The sequence below is a fragment of the Haliotis rubra genome, unplaced genomic scaffold (genome assembly GCF_003918875.1).
Source record: "Haliotis rubra isolate DU_JTF1 unplaced genomic scaffold, ASM391887v1 Scf460, whole genome shotgun sequence".
Classification (NCBI taxonomy): Eukaryota; Metazoa; Mollusca; class Gastropoda; order Lepetellida; family Haliotidae; genus Haliotis; species Haliotis rubra.
Genome location: NW_025767147.1, coordinates 637,750 through 652,565, shown reverse-complemented (window position 1 = coordinate 652,565; position 14,816 = coordinate 637,750). Strand labels below are relative to the sequence as shown.

Here is a 14,816-nt window from a genome sequence, read left to right as displayed (position 1 = left end):
TCTAGAGGATTAAAAGGTGAAAATAATAATAATAAAATTCGATTCCTGCACGTCAGAGGTAAATCTTAATTAATCTCATCTCGTAAAACAATTCAGGAAGTAAAATTTAATATTGTGGTGATCTGTGCTTTTATTGAATAAATCTTCCTTTCAATAAAGGTATGTCATTTATAATGGTATTGTGGACCCAGGATCCCCAGTCATCTTATGAACTATGAGTTGCGTCCCTTGGTCAAACCAGGAGCCTACGGTTTGAGATTTCGAATATCGATTCGCCCTGATTGTGTTTCTGGGTTTATAAACACCATACCCTGCTGGTGGATCTTTTTAAAGTAGTAAAGTCGGAGAACTGCATTGAACTTTCCTTCCGCGTAAAGCTTACATGTCGTAATATAACTGGAAAATTGCTCAAAGCAGCGTTGAGCTGACTTCACTCACTCACTGTTGTGCATGTGTGATAGCTGCCTTTAATCGGAAACAGCAAAATACAACTGTACAGATAATATGTTCTAAAACTCTGAATATTTCTATATTTCATTGAAAACATCACAGCTTTACACACCAGGGTAATAAAGATGTTTGAATTTTGGGCAGGATATTTTTTCAAATGTCACTGCTCAACAGTACGTTGTCAACGAGCAGAGTTCAAGAAATCATCTTCATATGTACACGAGTATCATACCTGTAGGACCTGAGTCAAACACCAGCAGCTCGAACTTGCCATCATATCCTGCCCGGTACTGGAACTCTCGGCCACTGTCCCAGATAACGGACACTTTGCCTTTTGCCCAATCAGAATCCTCTATCTTCACAACCGTTCCCACGTGACCTTCGCCGCCATCTTGATCTCTCCCCGCCCAGTCGGGACCTCTGACCACTCTGATTCCCGGACATGGGTAGGTAGCGGTCATCTTGAGTGGACACACTGAAGGCAATGATAGAGAATAAGTTTCAAAATCAGCATTAGCTGAAAGTGGTGGTAAAAGTTCCTTATTGGACCATCCTGATGCTTGGACATTGTTTAAGTAGCGGTGAGTCTACACTATGACGACACTGTCAGAGAAAGAATTACAAAATGAGCATTAGCTTGAAGCGGTGGTAAACGTTCTACATGTGACCACTCTGATACTCGGACATGGGTCAGTAGCAGTCATCGTTTGGGGACACTATAGAGGCAATGGTAGACACATGTTTATTAAAGAGAAAATGTATAAGTATACAGCGGGTTATACATCATGCAACCATTTCTCGTGGTTGCGGTGCCACATCGGCTCAACCGGAAGTGCCTGTATAATCTTTTGCCATTAAGTGCTAGCCGATTGCGAAAGCTATGCTCATCAGTATAGCCTGATCACAATCCTGCAATTGCTAGAGCCATACTCATAATTGTCAGTGTCACCGAATTGGTATATAAACAATAAATTATGGACTAAAATACAATAAATGATTATAAAACCTGACATGTTCAAACAATCAAATGGCAACATCACAGAAGCAAAAGAAGCAAATGACAAGATCTAATGCAGTCAATAGTCAACTGATACCTTTAAAAGGAAGGAAATATGGGGAAACTTGTGCAAGACCTTAAAAACAACAATCAGTTTGAAATGAAAACATGGTCTGAGCCAATACAACAAGCAGCTGACAATACGACCTGAGAAATAAACATTTAACTGACATGATAAAACACGTAAATATACACCTGCAGCATGACCCCCAAAAGTGAACCAATCACCTGACAATATGCCCTGAAACAATAGATACAATTTGTTTATCAATAGACCGATCCAGTCCCGGCCGATAAGCCCCGGGACTAAAGTAGTATACACAATGGGGGTACTAGATAAATTCCAACAAAAGCCTCTGTAAACCTTCATTCACGAAATAAAGCTTTTGTCAGGCCCTTATCTCTCCCCGCTATTGTATATACCAGTTTTGAACCCCCCAGTTAACTTCCTGGTCACTATGAACGCGAACCAACACTTTCCTGATCACGTGGCACTATTGTGATCGCCCTATGTCATGTTGACAGGAAACAGTTGAATGTGAGCTGGTTACAGGATACCATTGGGATTATTTGGTAAGGTAAGTGTTAAATATTTTGCTTGGGGGGTAACATTGTGTCGTATGGTATGACCAATAATTCCTCTCTAACGAAACCTCTCCCTGGTCCATCTTTCAAGTAGTACAAGTTCGGCTCGTCGGCTTTGATGTCCACTTTATCTACGTTGTAAGTTCTGACTGACCATGTTGGGTCGGTGGCTCGTTTCCGAGTGTCCCCTTCATGTTCTCCCGGTTGGCTGACACCACTTGAGGTAGCCGTGCTACCCATTCCATAGATCATTTTCCCAGGTTGGCCATCTCTCTCGCATACTGGTGTCCGAATAAGCGCCGGCCAAAGTCCTATTGAATCTCTCAACGATGGCTTGACTGCGATGAGCCCCGGCCGCGCCATGCCTGACCTGGACGATGTGCTTGGCTAGCAGTTGTAACATGGCACCCATGAACTCCCGTCCGGGATCGACTTGCAGTTCGGTGGGCCATGTCAGCGGGCTGCGCTTGTATATGCGTTCGAATCCGCGGGCTACCTGGGCCGAGTCTTTCGCGGTTTAGGGTTCGGCTTCTTTGTAGCAGCTGGCCACGTCCACGACGATTAGGGCATACTTTTACCTCCTGTCGTGGGGTAGGAACAGGAGGTCGGCCTGGTAAACGCTATTGGGTACAGTAATACCGAACTTTCTTCTAGGCACGTAGCGTGGTGCCAGTAAATAGATCTGCCACAAGGCTTGTTTTTCAAGCCACGCTTTGGCCTCGTCTGGGGGCACTCTCGCCATTTCGGCAAGCTTATGTATGGCGCTCGCTCCTTTCCAGTACCCACGCGGGCTGTAGCAAATAGCTTCAAACTTTCTCTCTTTCCGTGACATCGTATATACACCTATGTTCTTGGTTCAATTTTCTCATGCCCGTATGCGTACGTGTTGATCCCGTCGATGGCTATCCAACGCTACGTGTCCATCGGCGACAGGGACGTCTTGTTTATCGTCAGTCTGTATATCCTGTGTCGCTTTTAAGCGTGTTCATCTGATGCTTGAAGGTGCGGGCCCTGAACAGGGCCACCTTGAACCTGGCGTGTTTGAAGTGTTGTTTCACCACGTACTTCTTGACACCCTTCGCCTTCAGGATCTCGCTATTGTCGGCTTTCAGGATGGAGTACATCTTGGGTCTCAAGCCTGTGTACTCTGCTATGGGCGTGCCAGCACACTCGTCCTTCATCTTACCGAGGACCTTTTTGTTAACCGTGCTGTGCATGGCATGGTCCTTGGGGTAGTCACTGGTGTCGTATAAATGGATGTGTTTTACCATGCCCTTGTAAACGTCCTCGGTTCGAATCTCCATCAGCAGGGAGTCCGTGTCCGTGTACAGCACTTCGCACCTGTCGCCGTACTGTTTCATCAGTTCGTTGTAGTAAAAGTCGTACATCAGGTGTTTGGATAAGTCGAGGATGCTCATCCCCACGTAAACAGGCCGGTTGAACTTGATGTGGCTCTTCCTCATATGTAGGGCCACCAGATCGTCGGTGAATATCTTGCTCTGGTTGAATGCCGAGCTGGCTATCAGTCTCCTGAGCTTGTCTTCCTCTCTCGACCGGACCAGCTTCATGGTCACGCGTTTTCGCAGATTCTCCATTGTCTTACCGAACACCGAGTTGTTCATGAGCTTGTAGAGGTTCTTCTCGAAGACACTGGTGGCCAGCTTTTGCAGGTCTGTGTTCATTCTGATGTAGGGCTCCATCCACGGGCTCTGGTCGAACTTGAGCACCCTATGGGTTTTAGTCAGCCTCATACCCAGCGACAGGTACAGCTGCAGGTTACAATAGTGAATGATGTACTTGGTCTTGTTCATCAAGTTGGGTACGAGTTTTTCAACGTTGGCTAGCTTATTACCCCCCACCCTCCGTTGGTAGTCGGACATCCAGTCCGGGTTCACCATCAAACGTTCTGGGGCCAGGGGGTAGCTGTTGTGTGACTTATGTAATGCTGTTGGGTACTCCAAGTCAACTTCGAGTATGTAACCTACCCCCAAATCCGGCGGTATGCTCATGACGTCTATCTCAGGCACCCACTCGAAATCCCCAGGTGGGTAGATACTGGCTCATGGCCCAACCGTACAGGTTGTTGGCGTCGAGGAGATGATTAATGGGTTTGCTAGCATCGTAGCCCTTCACGTACTTATCGTTGGCTCTTGCGTAGCGTTTGGCAGCCATGGAGATCCCACCTTGCAATACTTTCTCGATGAACAGGTGCATGTAATCGGTGAGGAGTTCCAGCTTATCTCCGGTTTTCTTCAGCAAGGCATCCCAAGAGAGCCTGGGGCTGGTGTAGTACCACGCGGGGTCGAGTTGATACTGCTTGAAACACGTCTTTCTGAACGTCTCGAACACGTCAGCCAGCAGGAGCATGTCCGTTCTCAAGTACAGGTCGTGGTAATTGCCCAGATTCTTGCAGCCCAGTTTATTCCATACGTTAATCGCGTGCGAGTAATCGTCTTGGGTGATGGCCAAGTCGGTCAGGTTGCTGTAAAATTCCCTGATGGGGGGTAGTCGGGTCTCGGCGAACTTGGCCCAGCCATCCATGTAATCGTAGGGGTTAACACCCTTCCTCATCAGCAGGGGCCGAGTCTCGGCGTCAGTGTATCGATCAGTGATGGGGAAGGTATCGTTGGCTTTGACCAAACTATCGAGAGACGACAGCAGGAACTGAACTGAGTCTATGAACCTCAGGCCGTTCAGGAGAAGGAGATGTATCTCTCCATGTTGTTGGGGATGCACGTCAGGTTGCCGTCGACCTTCGCGATGGCCTGCATGATCAAGTGGGAGTCGTACCCTGTCAAGTTGTGAAAGACCACGGGGATGTTGATCCTTTTGGGGTTGATTCTGAGCTTGAGGTTGCATGCGCTGTGAGCGGCGCCTCTGTACTCACCGGTGACATGGCAGTGATCTCTCACCGAACTGCCGTTCAGTGGGCCATCGCACACATGGCAGTGAGTGCTGCAGCCGTGGGCTCGTCGGTTGGCTTGGGTCATTTGCATGGGGACGACATTGTACAATTTCTTCCTGATGGCTTTCTCTTCCTCCTGCAAGCACTTTAGAAACTTTTCAGCCGGGAAAGGTACCCATGTACACAACGGGAGCTTTCGTTTCCCCATCACATCAGACGACCACGTATCCGAACCCACAGGCCTCGTGCTCCTGTGTTTTGTATGTGTTGGGAGTCGGGCTGATGTCAACGGGTTTCATGAGGGCTTTGAAGTCGGCGTAAATGATGTAAGGTACGGATGCTGGTTCTTGTGGTTGTCGAATTTTAGGATATTGTCGCCTTCCTTGGGCATGTCGATTCGTATGGCCGTCTGCCCAAACCTAGGCAATACTCCCGGTGGAATTCCAGCAGCTCGGGTCGGGTGAAACCGTGCAGGCACCGTTCGCAGAAGTGTTTCTTTTTTCGGTGTGCCGATTGGTCGTACAACAGCCTGCTGAAGTGTTTAATCCACGCGTAGTGGTATTTATCACCTCGCTGGATCATGAATATATTGATCACGCGGCGACCCTCCATTGGGCTGATCCTGTGCACGATCGTTTTGTTGCCTTCGTGCCCAAAGACGTTGACGGCTATATCATTCTGTTTCTCGATTTTGGTGACCTGGGATATTGGGGTGGGTTCGTCTATACCAGCCCAGTTGAGTCCATCATTTTGGGGATAGCTAGAAGGCATGTTCGAATTAACGTTGGCTGGAAACAAGGCTGACCTGATCGCTAACCTCATTCAATCGTCCCCTCTGTTTTTGATGTTGACAGCCCACCAGGAACCCCTGTGCGTGAAGCGTTCCAGGGTCTCTTGTATTTGCTGAAGACTGGTATCGATGGACTCGTCTATAGTCTCGGCATGAGTCACGACTTCTTGTTTACCCCAGAAGTAAGGCTGAACGTACTCAACGACACCATTCTGCTGTTTATCGAGCGACATCTTTGTCGTTATTTGAAACTTTAGACTTCCCAAATCATTCAGTTCCTCATTAAATTTGGCAGCGATCAGTGGCTTGACGTCGCCGATGTCTATGTTCTTATCCACATGCATGCGCCAGCCTCTCAGATAGTTACCTACAGCGTGTTCAGTGCGCACGAACTGTAGATCAACGACTCTGTGATGATGTAACAGTTCAACAAGCTCAGGCTTCCTCATACGGGAATAACCTACTAACCCCAGCTCTCGGGCTTCCTGTTTGAGTTGTTTCACAGTGTGGGGACGTACGGGGTCATTTAACAGCTCGACTAGCCCAGCTTTCCTCATACGGGAATAACCAGTCAACCCCAGCTCTCTGGCTTGGTGTTTGAGTTGTTTCACCATGGGAGGGGGTTGTATGTCGAGTAATCTAAACAATTGGGGTCTCCTCATTCGGGAGTAACCCACTACACCTCGTTCTCTCGCAATCCAGGTGTATAAAATCTCTAATGGGGCCGCCAACAAGGGAGGTAACTCCTCCAACCTTAATCTAGTCCAAGCGCTATATTTAGAATAACCGTATCGATTCTGGGTTCAGGATAGCTTTCCCGTTTTATTATTTCCAGAACGTTGGGGATACACGTATATATATTAGCTGATTCAGTCAATACTTGTTCTCTGAAGACATCCAGCTTTGTAGTAACAATCATTTGAAAGTTGATGTGTCCCAATTCGTTTATTTCCTCTTCGAGTTTGCTAATGACCAGAGGTCTGATGTTATCAATACTACATTTACCCGGAAACATCAACCAGCTTCTCAGGCCAAAAACCAGGGGTGGAATGCTAATGAATTGAATAGCATGCATTATTATACCTAGGTGTACACAGTCTCTAATTGGGTCACTGGCTATGGAAGAGAGGTAACTCCCCCAGCTCTAAGTAAAAAATAATGAGAGCTACACCTCCATACTAAGGAGGCGCCTACATTCGTTTATGTAGTCCTTTTTCTTCTCGTAGATAAGCTGGTGCCTGACTACGTTTGCCCCGTGGGCTTTACATAAACAGTATTGACATTTCACTCCAATACTGCACACGGAACACGTGTAGTTTATGAAACACCTCCTATGAAAACAGCAGTACCCCTCCATCCTACATTTCCTACCGCAGGTCTCGGTCTTCCCCATAAGTATGTACTGGCATCGGTACGGGGGAGGTCTCATCTTTGGTATACTCATATGGGGACTTAGTTTAATTGCTTTAGGATCAACACAGTCGCTGCTAGACCCAGCATGACGAAGGTCAGTTCTCGGTCCTTTTGCCCCGGGCATGGTGTGTTGTACTGAGCAAGTGTGGGTTCCCCGATTGGTTCGAGCTGTTTGCCGGTTAGTAGGTAGTATTCTCTCACTGCGTCGTCGACGTCATGGAACGTTTTAACGGCATGGTTCTCACTTTGGAGTCGTTCGTTATTGAAATCGAGCCTCTGCATACGTTTCTTCGCGTACTCGGCTTGCGCGGCTTGTAATTGCTCCACGGCTATGTTGTGCCGTTTTCGTTCCGCTTCTACCTCGGCCGCGTTCGACTCCCGTAATTTCGAAAACAGGTAATTACTCCCGGAAAATGCCAGGGCGTTGACTAAAGCCCCGCCGACCATCATAGCGATCGTAGCCATCCTATATATGTTTATATACTTACTTCAAAATATTCCCCGGTATGATCCCTTGCTTCACAAGGATATCCTTGGTGGCCATCGCCATACCCAAAATCATGATGAGCATGCCCATATCTGGCAAGTCGAAGTCGAGCTTGATAGTCGGTTGTTTAAGGACCATCTTGGTCAACCGAGCGTATCCTACGGCTAGGCTGGCGACCACGGTGGCGTGGTATGTTTCGTTAACGAACGTTTTCCCCTCAGACATGATGTATATGATATAGAAATATATATTTATAACATAATATGGGGGTTGACCTCTAATTGTGGTTGTGGTGCCGGGGCTGGGGCTGGGCGTTTATTATATAACATGAATAATGAGAGAGCTGCAGCAGCTGCGCCTGCAACCCACAGAGTGTAGTTACTCTTATCTTGGCTAGACCACATTTTTCTACTGGCAGCGACTCTCTTAGGGTTCTTCTTCTTGGTTACTGTAGGGGTTCCCTCCTGTACGGGGTTTGCCTTGTGTCGGTGTTTCCTCTATTGGGGTCTCCCCCATTGGGGTCGGAGTCACTTCTTGATCCATCTTGTAAACCGTTACTATTATTATTCCCCTCTTTAAATTGACAATGCTTCGCCGTGATGCTCGCCGCTGTCACCGGGGTTAAGAACATACCATATGTATGGTACAGCAGGCAGCTGACGGCGCTCAAAGCGTGTTGGATAAAGGGGTCCTTCTTGAGGTCCTCCCACAGGTAAAGCCGGCATTCCGGGGGAATGGGGAGGACATACGATGCCAAACCGTGTAGATCTGCGTCATTGTCGAGCCTATAGTCTTCATCATCTCGGCCCTGAGCCGGGACTCGTATCTCGCGTACAGCTTATTGACATCATCGGCGGGTAGTTTCTGAATCTTATCGGGAGCATAGTCCCCCAGCGCCATTAGTTTCTCTCGCTTGTTGTCATCAGGCATCACTCAATTATCCCCCTCCACCAACAGTTGCTTGAGCAGGTCGTCGCAATGAATCTTATAATATAACAAGCGATTCTTAACTCTAATGATATAATAACCGATACAGGCGAAACACAGCGAGATGAAGGTTAAATTGCACACAATGAGCACTTCACAAACCATAATAGTAACTTTTAATTGCTTAGCTTTGCTTAGCTTTGCATAGCATTGCTTAGCATTGCTTAGCATTGCTTAGCTTTGCTTAGTATTGCTTAGCATTTGCTTGGTATTGCTTAGCATTTGCTTGCCATTGCTAAGCTAAAACACACTATAGTCCACGGGTTGCTCGGTCTTGAGCACGAGCTTAACATGCTTCATCTCGGATAGCTGCCTTTTCACTTGTTCCCGTTCTAGTTTGCTCATCATATCGTTCTCTCTCAAGCACTCATCCAACGAATCCCTGACCTTGCAGTGGAATAAGGCCACCCATCGCGTCTGCTCCCTGAGGTCTTTCAACACCGAGTTGAACTTCTGCGTTAGCACCCAGACGCTGTGCTTTGCGTGCCGGCCAGAGAAGGCCAGGTACGATGGCATGTCTCTCTTTTTTGTTATCTCTATATTAGCGCTGCAGTCGTCCAGGATGAACAGCGTCCACTCCCCTTTAAATTTCCCGTGATAAGCCTTCAACCAGTCCTGCAGACGTGTTCCCGGGTCGACTCTATGTACGTCCGGGTCCGTCATCACCCAAGGTCTTTCCGTGTACGTTCTATTCATGTGCAAAGTAGGGCACATGACAACGATGTTGTCGAACACATCCCGGTAGTACCCCTCCAGCATATCCAACACGAAAACGGTCTTCCCACAGCCCGTCTGCCCGCACACTATGGCGCAGTGCAGGTCGCGGGGTAGATCAATAGATGGCTTGCACGAATCTCCCATTCTCTATATTAAGTTGCGCGTCCATAATCACGTACAGATATAATTTCAACTTGCCCGCGGGTTAAGCCTTCTTGGTATTCTGGATGGTTATCCCCTCGCTGCCGTAGTAGATGCGGCGACCACTACCGTGCAATTTATCATCGCCCGTGGATCGCATGTCCAACCATAACGCCTACTTGGTGGTCAGGTATTCACCGATCTGCACGGAGGATAGGTCCAGGTCCTTGATGACGTGTTGGTGCCGGGTCGGTAGTTTCGTTATCTCGTCCCACTGCTGGTGTGCCCTCATACCGGCGCTGAACACCTGGTTTGGCACGCCCTCGATGGTCACTTCCACCTTTTCAATGGCGGGGTTGAAAAACTTCTCGCTGTCCCTTCGGAACGGCTCGTAATCCTCAAAGGGGATGATCAGGATACCTTTCACCGATCGCGCCGGCACGTTTAGGTTGATGTTCCACAGCATGTCACTCTTATCCTGTGTGATCGCCCTATGCCGCAGTATGCGGCCGTACAGGATGGCCACCTTCCCAGAGTACTGGTTTCGAACCTGCCTGGCCAGCTCCGGGCTAGTGACCATGTCAAACTCCAGACAGATGTTGGCGATGGCGTAACTCGCCTCATCACCGTTTGGCGTACGCACGACTTTGATGTAGTCGTTGAACGTGAGCTCGTATTCAAGCCTATCGCCCAGCGCGGCCTGGTAAAATGGCGCGTGTCCTGTGAGCAACTCGCTGTCGCACGACACGCAGAACCTGTTCCCGTACGCTTCAGCGATGGCCTTTTCACACGCTGAGATCTTGTCTAGCTGGCCTTGCGTGAAGCCGTACCCCACGCGCAACTGAGTCGATTTGCTGATACCTTGCTACACGTCATTGACGCGTTCTCCCTCGCTTTTCCAGAGGTCCCGTAGCAGTAAAATATGTCGCTGTCGTCGATGCTCAGCACCTCGTTGCCGCTGATCTTGATGGTGGTTTTCTTGATGATGGCTCGACCTACGTCCGCACAAGCTCGCATTTGTCGTTGTTGGAGGTCAACGTGAGGTTGAACGTCAGTCGAACCGTGCCTGGTACGATGAGGTCATTCTCACCCAGGTTGGGCAATCTAACCAGCAGCGTTTGGTTCTGGTCTATCTTGCTGGGATTGTTGGTGATGGTCACCGACTGGCGCACGGTTCTGACGCCTAGAGGCTCTCTTGATTTTCGGAAAGGATCTAGTTTCCTACCATACATTGTTATATACATGAAATATATAAGTTTAACATAATTAAATATGGCTGAAGGTGGTCATGAGGACATGCAGATGGATGACTTGTGGGATAATAGTGCCCACTCGTTCGGAGAGGAGGAAACCTCGTTCACACAAGTCAACGAACTCGTGAAGCAGGCCGTCGACGAATACTACGACGAGTTGAGGCATAAACACAACGTCGTGCCATTAGGACGAGACTATTCCAGGTTCACTATCGACAAGAATGGCACCCTGCGATTGAAGGCTCACAGGGAGATCAATCTCGTAAACAAACGCACGAGAGAACCGCTTGCCTTATCAACACTCATCAATCGCCATGGTGGGCAATGGATCCGCGATACACTAAACCTCATAGATTATCGGCCCAAGCTTCCCCTGAAGGCCGTCCAAGATCTGCAAGCAGCCAGGGCCGTCATGGGAGGTGGGACGTGACTCACGTTGATGCCTGCATTGACACCCAACTTCTGGTCGGCCGTGGCTATGACTATTTCGTTGTTGTAACCCACCACTTTTTTTACTCTCAGTTGCATATCGCTCGGAGCCATGTACAATCCCACGTCGAACACGTAGTCGACTTTCGACCAGGCGTATTCTAATACGTTTGATGGCACTCGGGAAATCAACTGGAGCATTGATAGCATCCTCAACGTTAACAACGAACTGTTTCTGAGCGTCGTAAGCAGTCCCCTTACCGAGGACGTTGGTCGAACCAGGCGCGTTTGTGCCTGCGGAGCATTGCATCCTCCAACAGCGCCCACCTGTACGTTCGAATCGAGTCGTTCAAGCGTTCAGTGCCGGCACAAGTGAACCCTCTCGACGTGTCCAGAATGAACTTTTTCCAGTCATCCGCGGGCCCCTGCTCGAACCTCCAGACTCGGTAATCCTTGCTGTTGTCAAAAGCCATGTAACGGTCATCCCACTCGTTTGTTGTGATGTGATGATACGACTTGTACCCCCATTCTTTCATCTTTTCGCTGGCTTCCACGAGGGGCATGTTGTGAACGATGGGGATACCCAACCCGTAGTTCGGGCCCCGCAAACGCCAATCCGTCTTCGGGTCTAGTTCGAATTCATTGCAAATTATTTCGTAGGCCTGTCTATCGTACGGGTTGTTTACTGCGTCCCATGCTTTGTCCTGTGGGAGCGGGGTGCTGATCTCTTTGAGGATACGCCTGACCTGGTAGTACACGTGGAACGTGAACACAGACTGACTCAGCGGTCCCCACCTAGTGTCGGTCAATGTCAAGCCGCACCCTGTTGTAGCGCACCACACGGCGAAGTTGAGTTGATTCTGCCAGAACTGCACAAGGGTGTTGAACGAGGCGTGGACTGCCTTGGCGTTAGTCACCGAAAACCTATACCTATCACACACATCTATGAACTGGGCTCCGAAATACAACCCAGCCACGACCACGATCTTCATGTGTGGATCTATGTCCAGTTTAGGAAACACTCCCGGTTTGTACATTTTTAAAGTATTATATAATGGGTATATATACTCTAACGGGATAAAACCCACAATGGCGGTCACAGGCACGAAGTTACCCGACCTAGTACCGTACCGAGAGCTGTGCATTCATCTCGGTCAGTTGAGCACAACAGATAACATTCAAGGTGGCCACCCTTCCACGATACTGAGAACCGTACCGGTGAAAACGGAGAAATACAACGACGGCAGAACTGAGTCGTTTTCATCGCGTCAGTACAAGAGGTTAACTCGGGGCACCATCCCTGAGTTGGTAATATCAGTGTTAGATACAAAGCATAATCCTGCTAATATAGGATACCTCAGCATAACGCTGCACATAAGATGACTGCCGCACAAGGTCCCGGAAGGGTGAAGAGATGCGTCAATGTAGGGATCTCCGACCTCGGGGACACACGCGGGTTCGACGCCCCAGGATTAGATGGTAAACTGTACGCCTTGCAACTTAAAAATAACATTTACAAACGCGTTGAAGTCCCCGCCGGGGGATCCGAGAGTAACTTAAGTGATATCATCAATACCGAAGGAACGAACAGCAACACTAGTCTGCATTGATGGGGATAAATGGATGTTATACCCAGCGTTCGGTCGGAGCAAACTGTTCAACCTAGGCGACGTCGAGACCACGCCTGTTGCTCGAAACAAGCAGTATGCCCTCGTCTTTACCGACGACGACAAGTGGGTGTTGTTACCCTCTCGAGTCGATTGGTTTTCAACATGAGACTCGGCTCCCCACGTGTTCATGGAAAACAAAGACAACTACCAAAACAAAGTCGTGAACAACGGAACCCTGCTCGTGGCTTAGGTCCCGACACAGAGGCGTAGCGTAGTCATCAGCCCACTCTCCAGTATGGCAGCCCACATGCTATCGAGCAAGCCCGGGGTGCAAAACGTGGGGTTGCAGTTGGTGTCTGAATTCGAAGGCGTGGTCAACATCCTGGTCATCCAAGTCTACCTAGGTGAACCACAGCGCGAAGTCGAAGTCGTGAAGGGGATCAAACTCCGGTGGGGGAAACAACACCAGTATCAGGTTTGCTCTGTTTACGTGTGGGTGGATGTCGACTACCACACCAGTCTGCAGGGGGTCACCATGACCGTGGAAGACACGATATCCCTCACCAAGATCTTCCTACCCGACAACATACACTTCATGTGGGTGAAGTTCACCCCTGAGAAATTATCAGAAAAACAATTGGAAACTATCTCGTAATAGTATTATAGCAATGTCCAATCATCATCGGCCCAACGCCACGCTTAACGATCTAGGGGACACGGAAGGGTTCGATCTGCCCGGCGAGGAAGACGCCTTGTACGTCCTACACTTGAAAGACAACGTGTATAGACGGGCGGCAATGCCCGATCATCGGCCCAACATCACACTCGGGGACCTAAGAGACACAAGGCTGTTCAATCAGCCCGGAGTGGACGGCACCTCGTACGTCCTGCTCTTAAGAGGCGACGTGTACGTGCGGGTGGCTCTGGCAGACGACTTTAAAGAGCCCAAATGGTTGATCAACATGACCCTCACCGCACCTTATATCTCGTTCCACAAAGATAGGTATGTCTCCGAAATTAGGAATAACCGTATCTTGATCGGGGCTTTCATTCTGGGGCCTGGTATAAATACTCAGCTAATGCCAGATCACACGGGTAACATGTTAGTTGTTCCAGACTTCAAGAAGGAGTTAATATTGGGGGTTGACAGCCCCGATTGCCAATTGGACCTTATGACTGTGAAACCAGGCTCCACACTCGCCATAGAAGTCTACCTCGGGATGCGTTTTGATGAAACAGGACTACAAGGTTTACCCGGGGTGACAATACGCTGGTACCCCCCAAACTTTAACCAACGTTGCCATATCGTCATACGACCGGACCCCTTAACGGGTTCTATAGTCCCTTCAGTAAGCCCCTATGGTGCTCGTGTGGACACAGAGTTATCTATTAGCCTCTCACCTATTTTCCTGTACAATGGGCTGAGCCTTATAAGCTTCAAATACACTGTGCAAGGATTAAATAGCACACAATTAGAAGATATCTCATAGAATATATTATATACATACAGGATGGGGCTGTACCCAGTCGTAGAGGAAGTAGCGAAGACACTGGAAACCGCAGACGGGTTCCGCTTGAGACAATTATGCGACGTAAAACGCCAACTAGAACAAGACCGCGACACACGGGCAGCATTGTACAAGAAGTACCATAGAGCTTTCAATACCGTGGATGGGGTTGATACTGCCCTTATGACAACCAGCATGGGACTAGGGGCGGTAGGTGTCGGTTTGTTGACCACCATTGTAGCCACACCCGTAGTGCTAGGCATCGAAATAACAGCTGGGGTGTCAGGGTTGGCTGGAAAGGTGTTCAAGTTTGTGTCATGCAGACTGCATCGTAAGGCATTGAAACATGACGAGATAAGGATCCTAGCCGATGCAAAGTTAAACACCATAGACGACCATATTTCCACCGCACTCACTGACAATGAAATCTCAGAGGAAGAGTTTCGTTTGGTCCTCTCTGAACTCACAAAATATCATGAAATGA

General features: G+C 48.7%; 2 protein-coding genes across 4 annotated transcripts in view; both read right to left on the bottom strand.

Annotated features, from left to right (window-relative positions):
- The window catches only part of LOC124290283 (E3 ubiquitin-protein ligase mind-bomb-like), a 98,844-nt gene that overhangs the window by 16,568 nt on the left and 67,460 nt on the right, over nucleotides 1–14,816 (bottom strand). The window lies entirely within an intron of this gene.
- Nucleotides 1–14,816, bottom strand: part of LOC124290296 (E3 ubiquitin-protein ligase mind-bomb-like) — a 29,646-nt gene that overhangs the window by 263 nt on the left and 14,567 nt on the right. For all 3 annotated transcript variants that reach the window (XM_046727010.1, XM_046727011.1, XM_046727012.1), the window contains exon 2: nucleotides 683–925. In XM_046727010.1, the coding sequence (XP_046582966.1) occupies nucleotides 683–911 (229 nt within the window). In that variant the 5' untranslated portion in view covers nucleotides 912–925. The remainder of the gene's footprint in view (nucleotides 1–682; nucleotides 926–14,816) is intronic.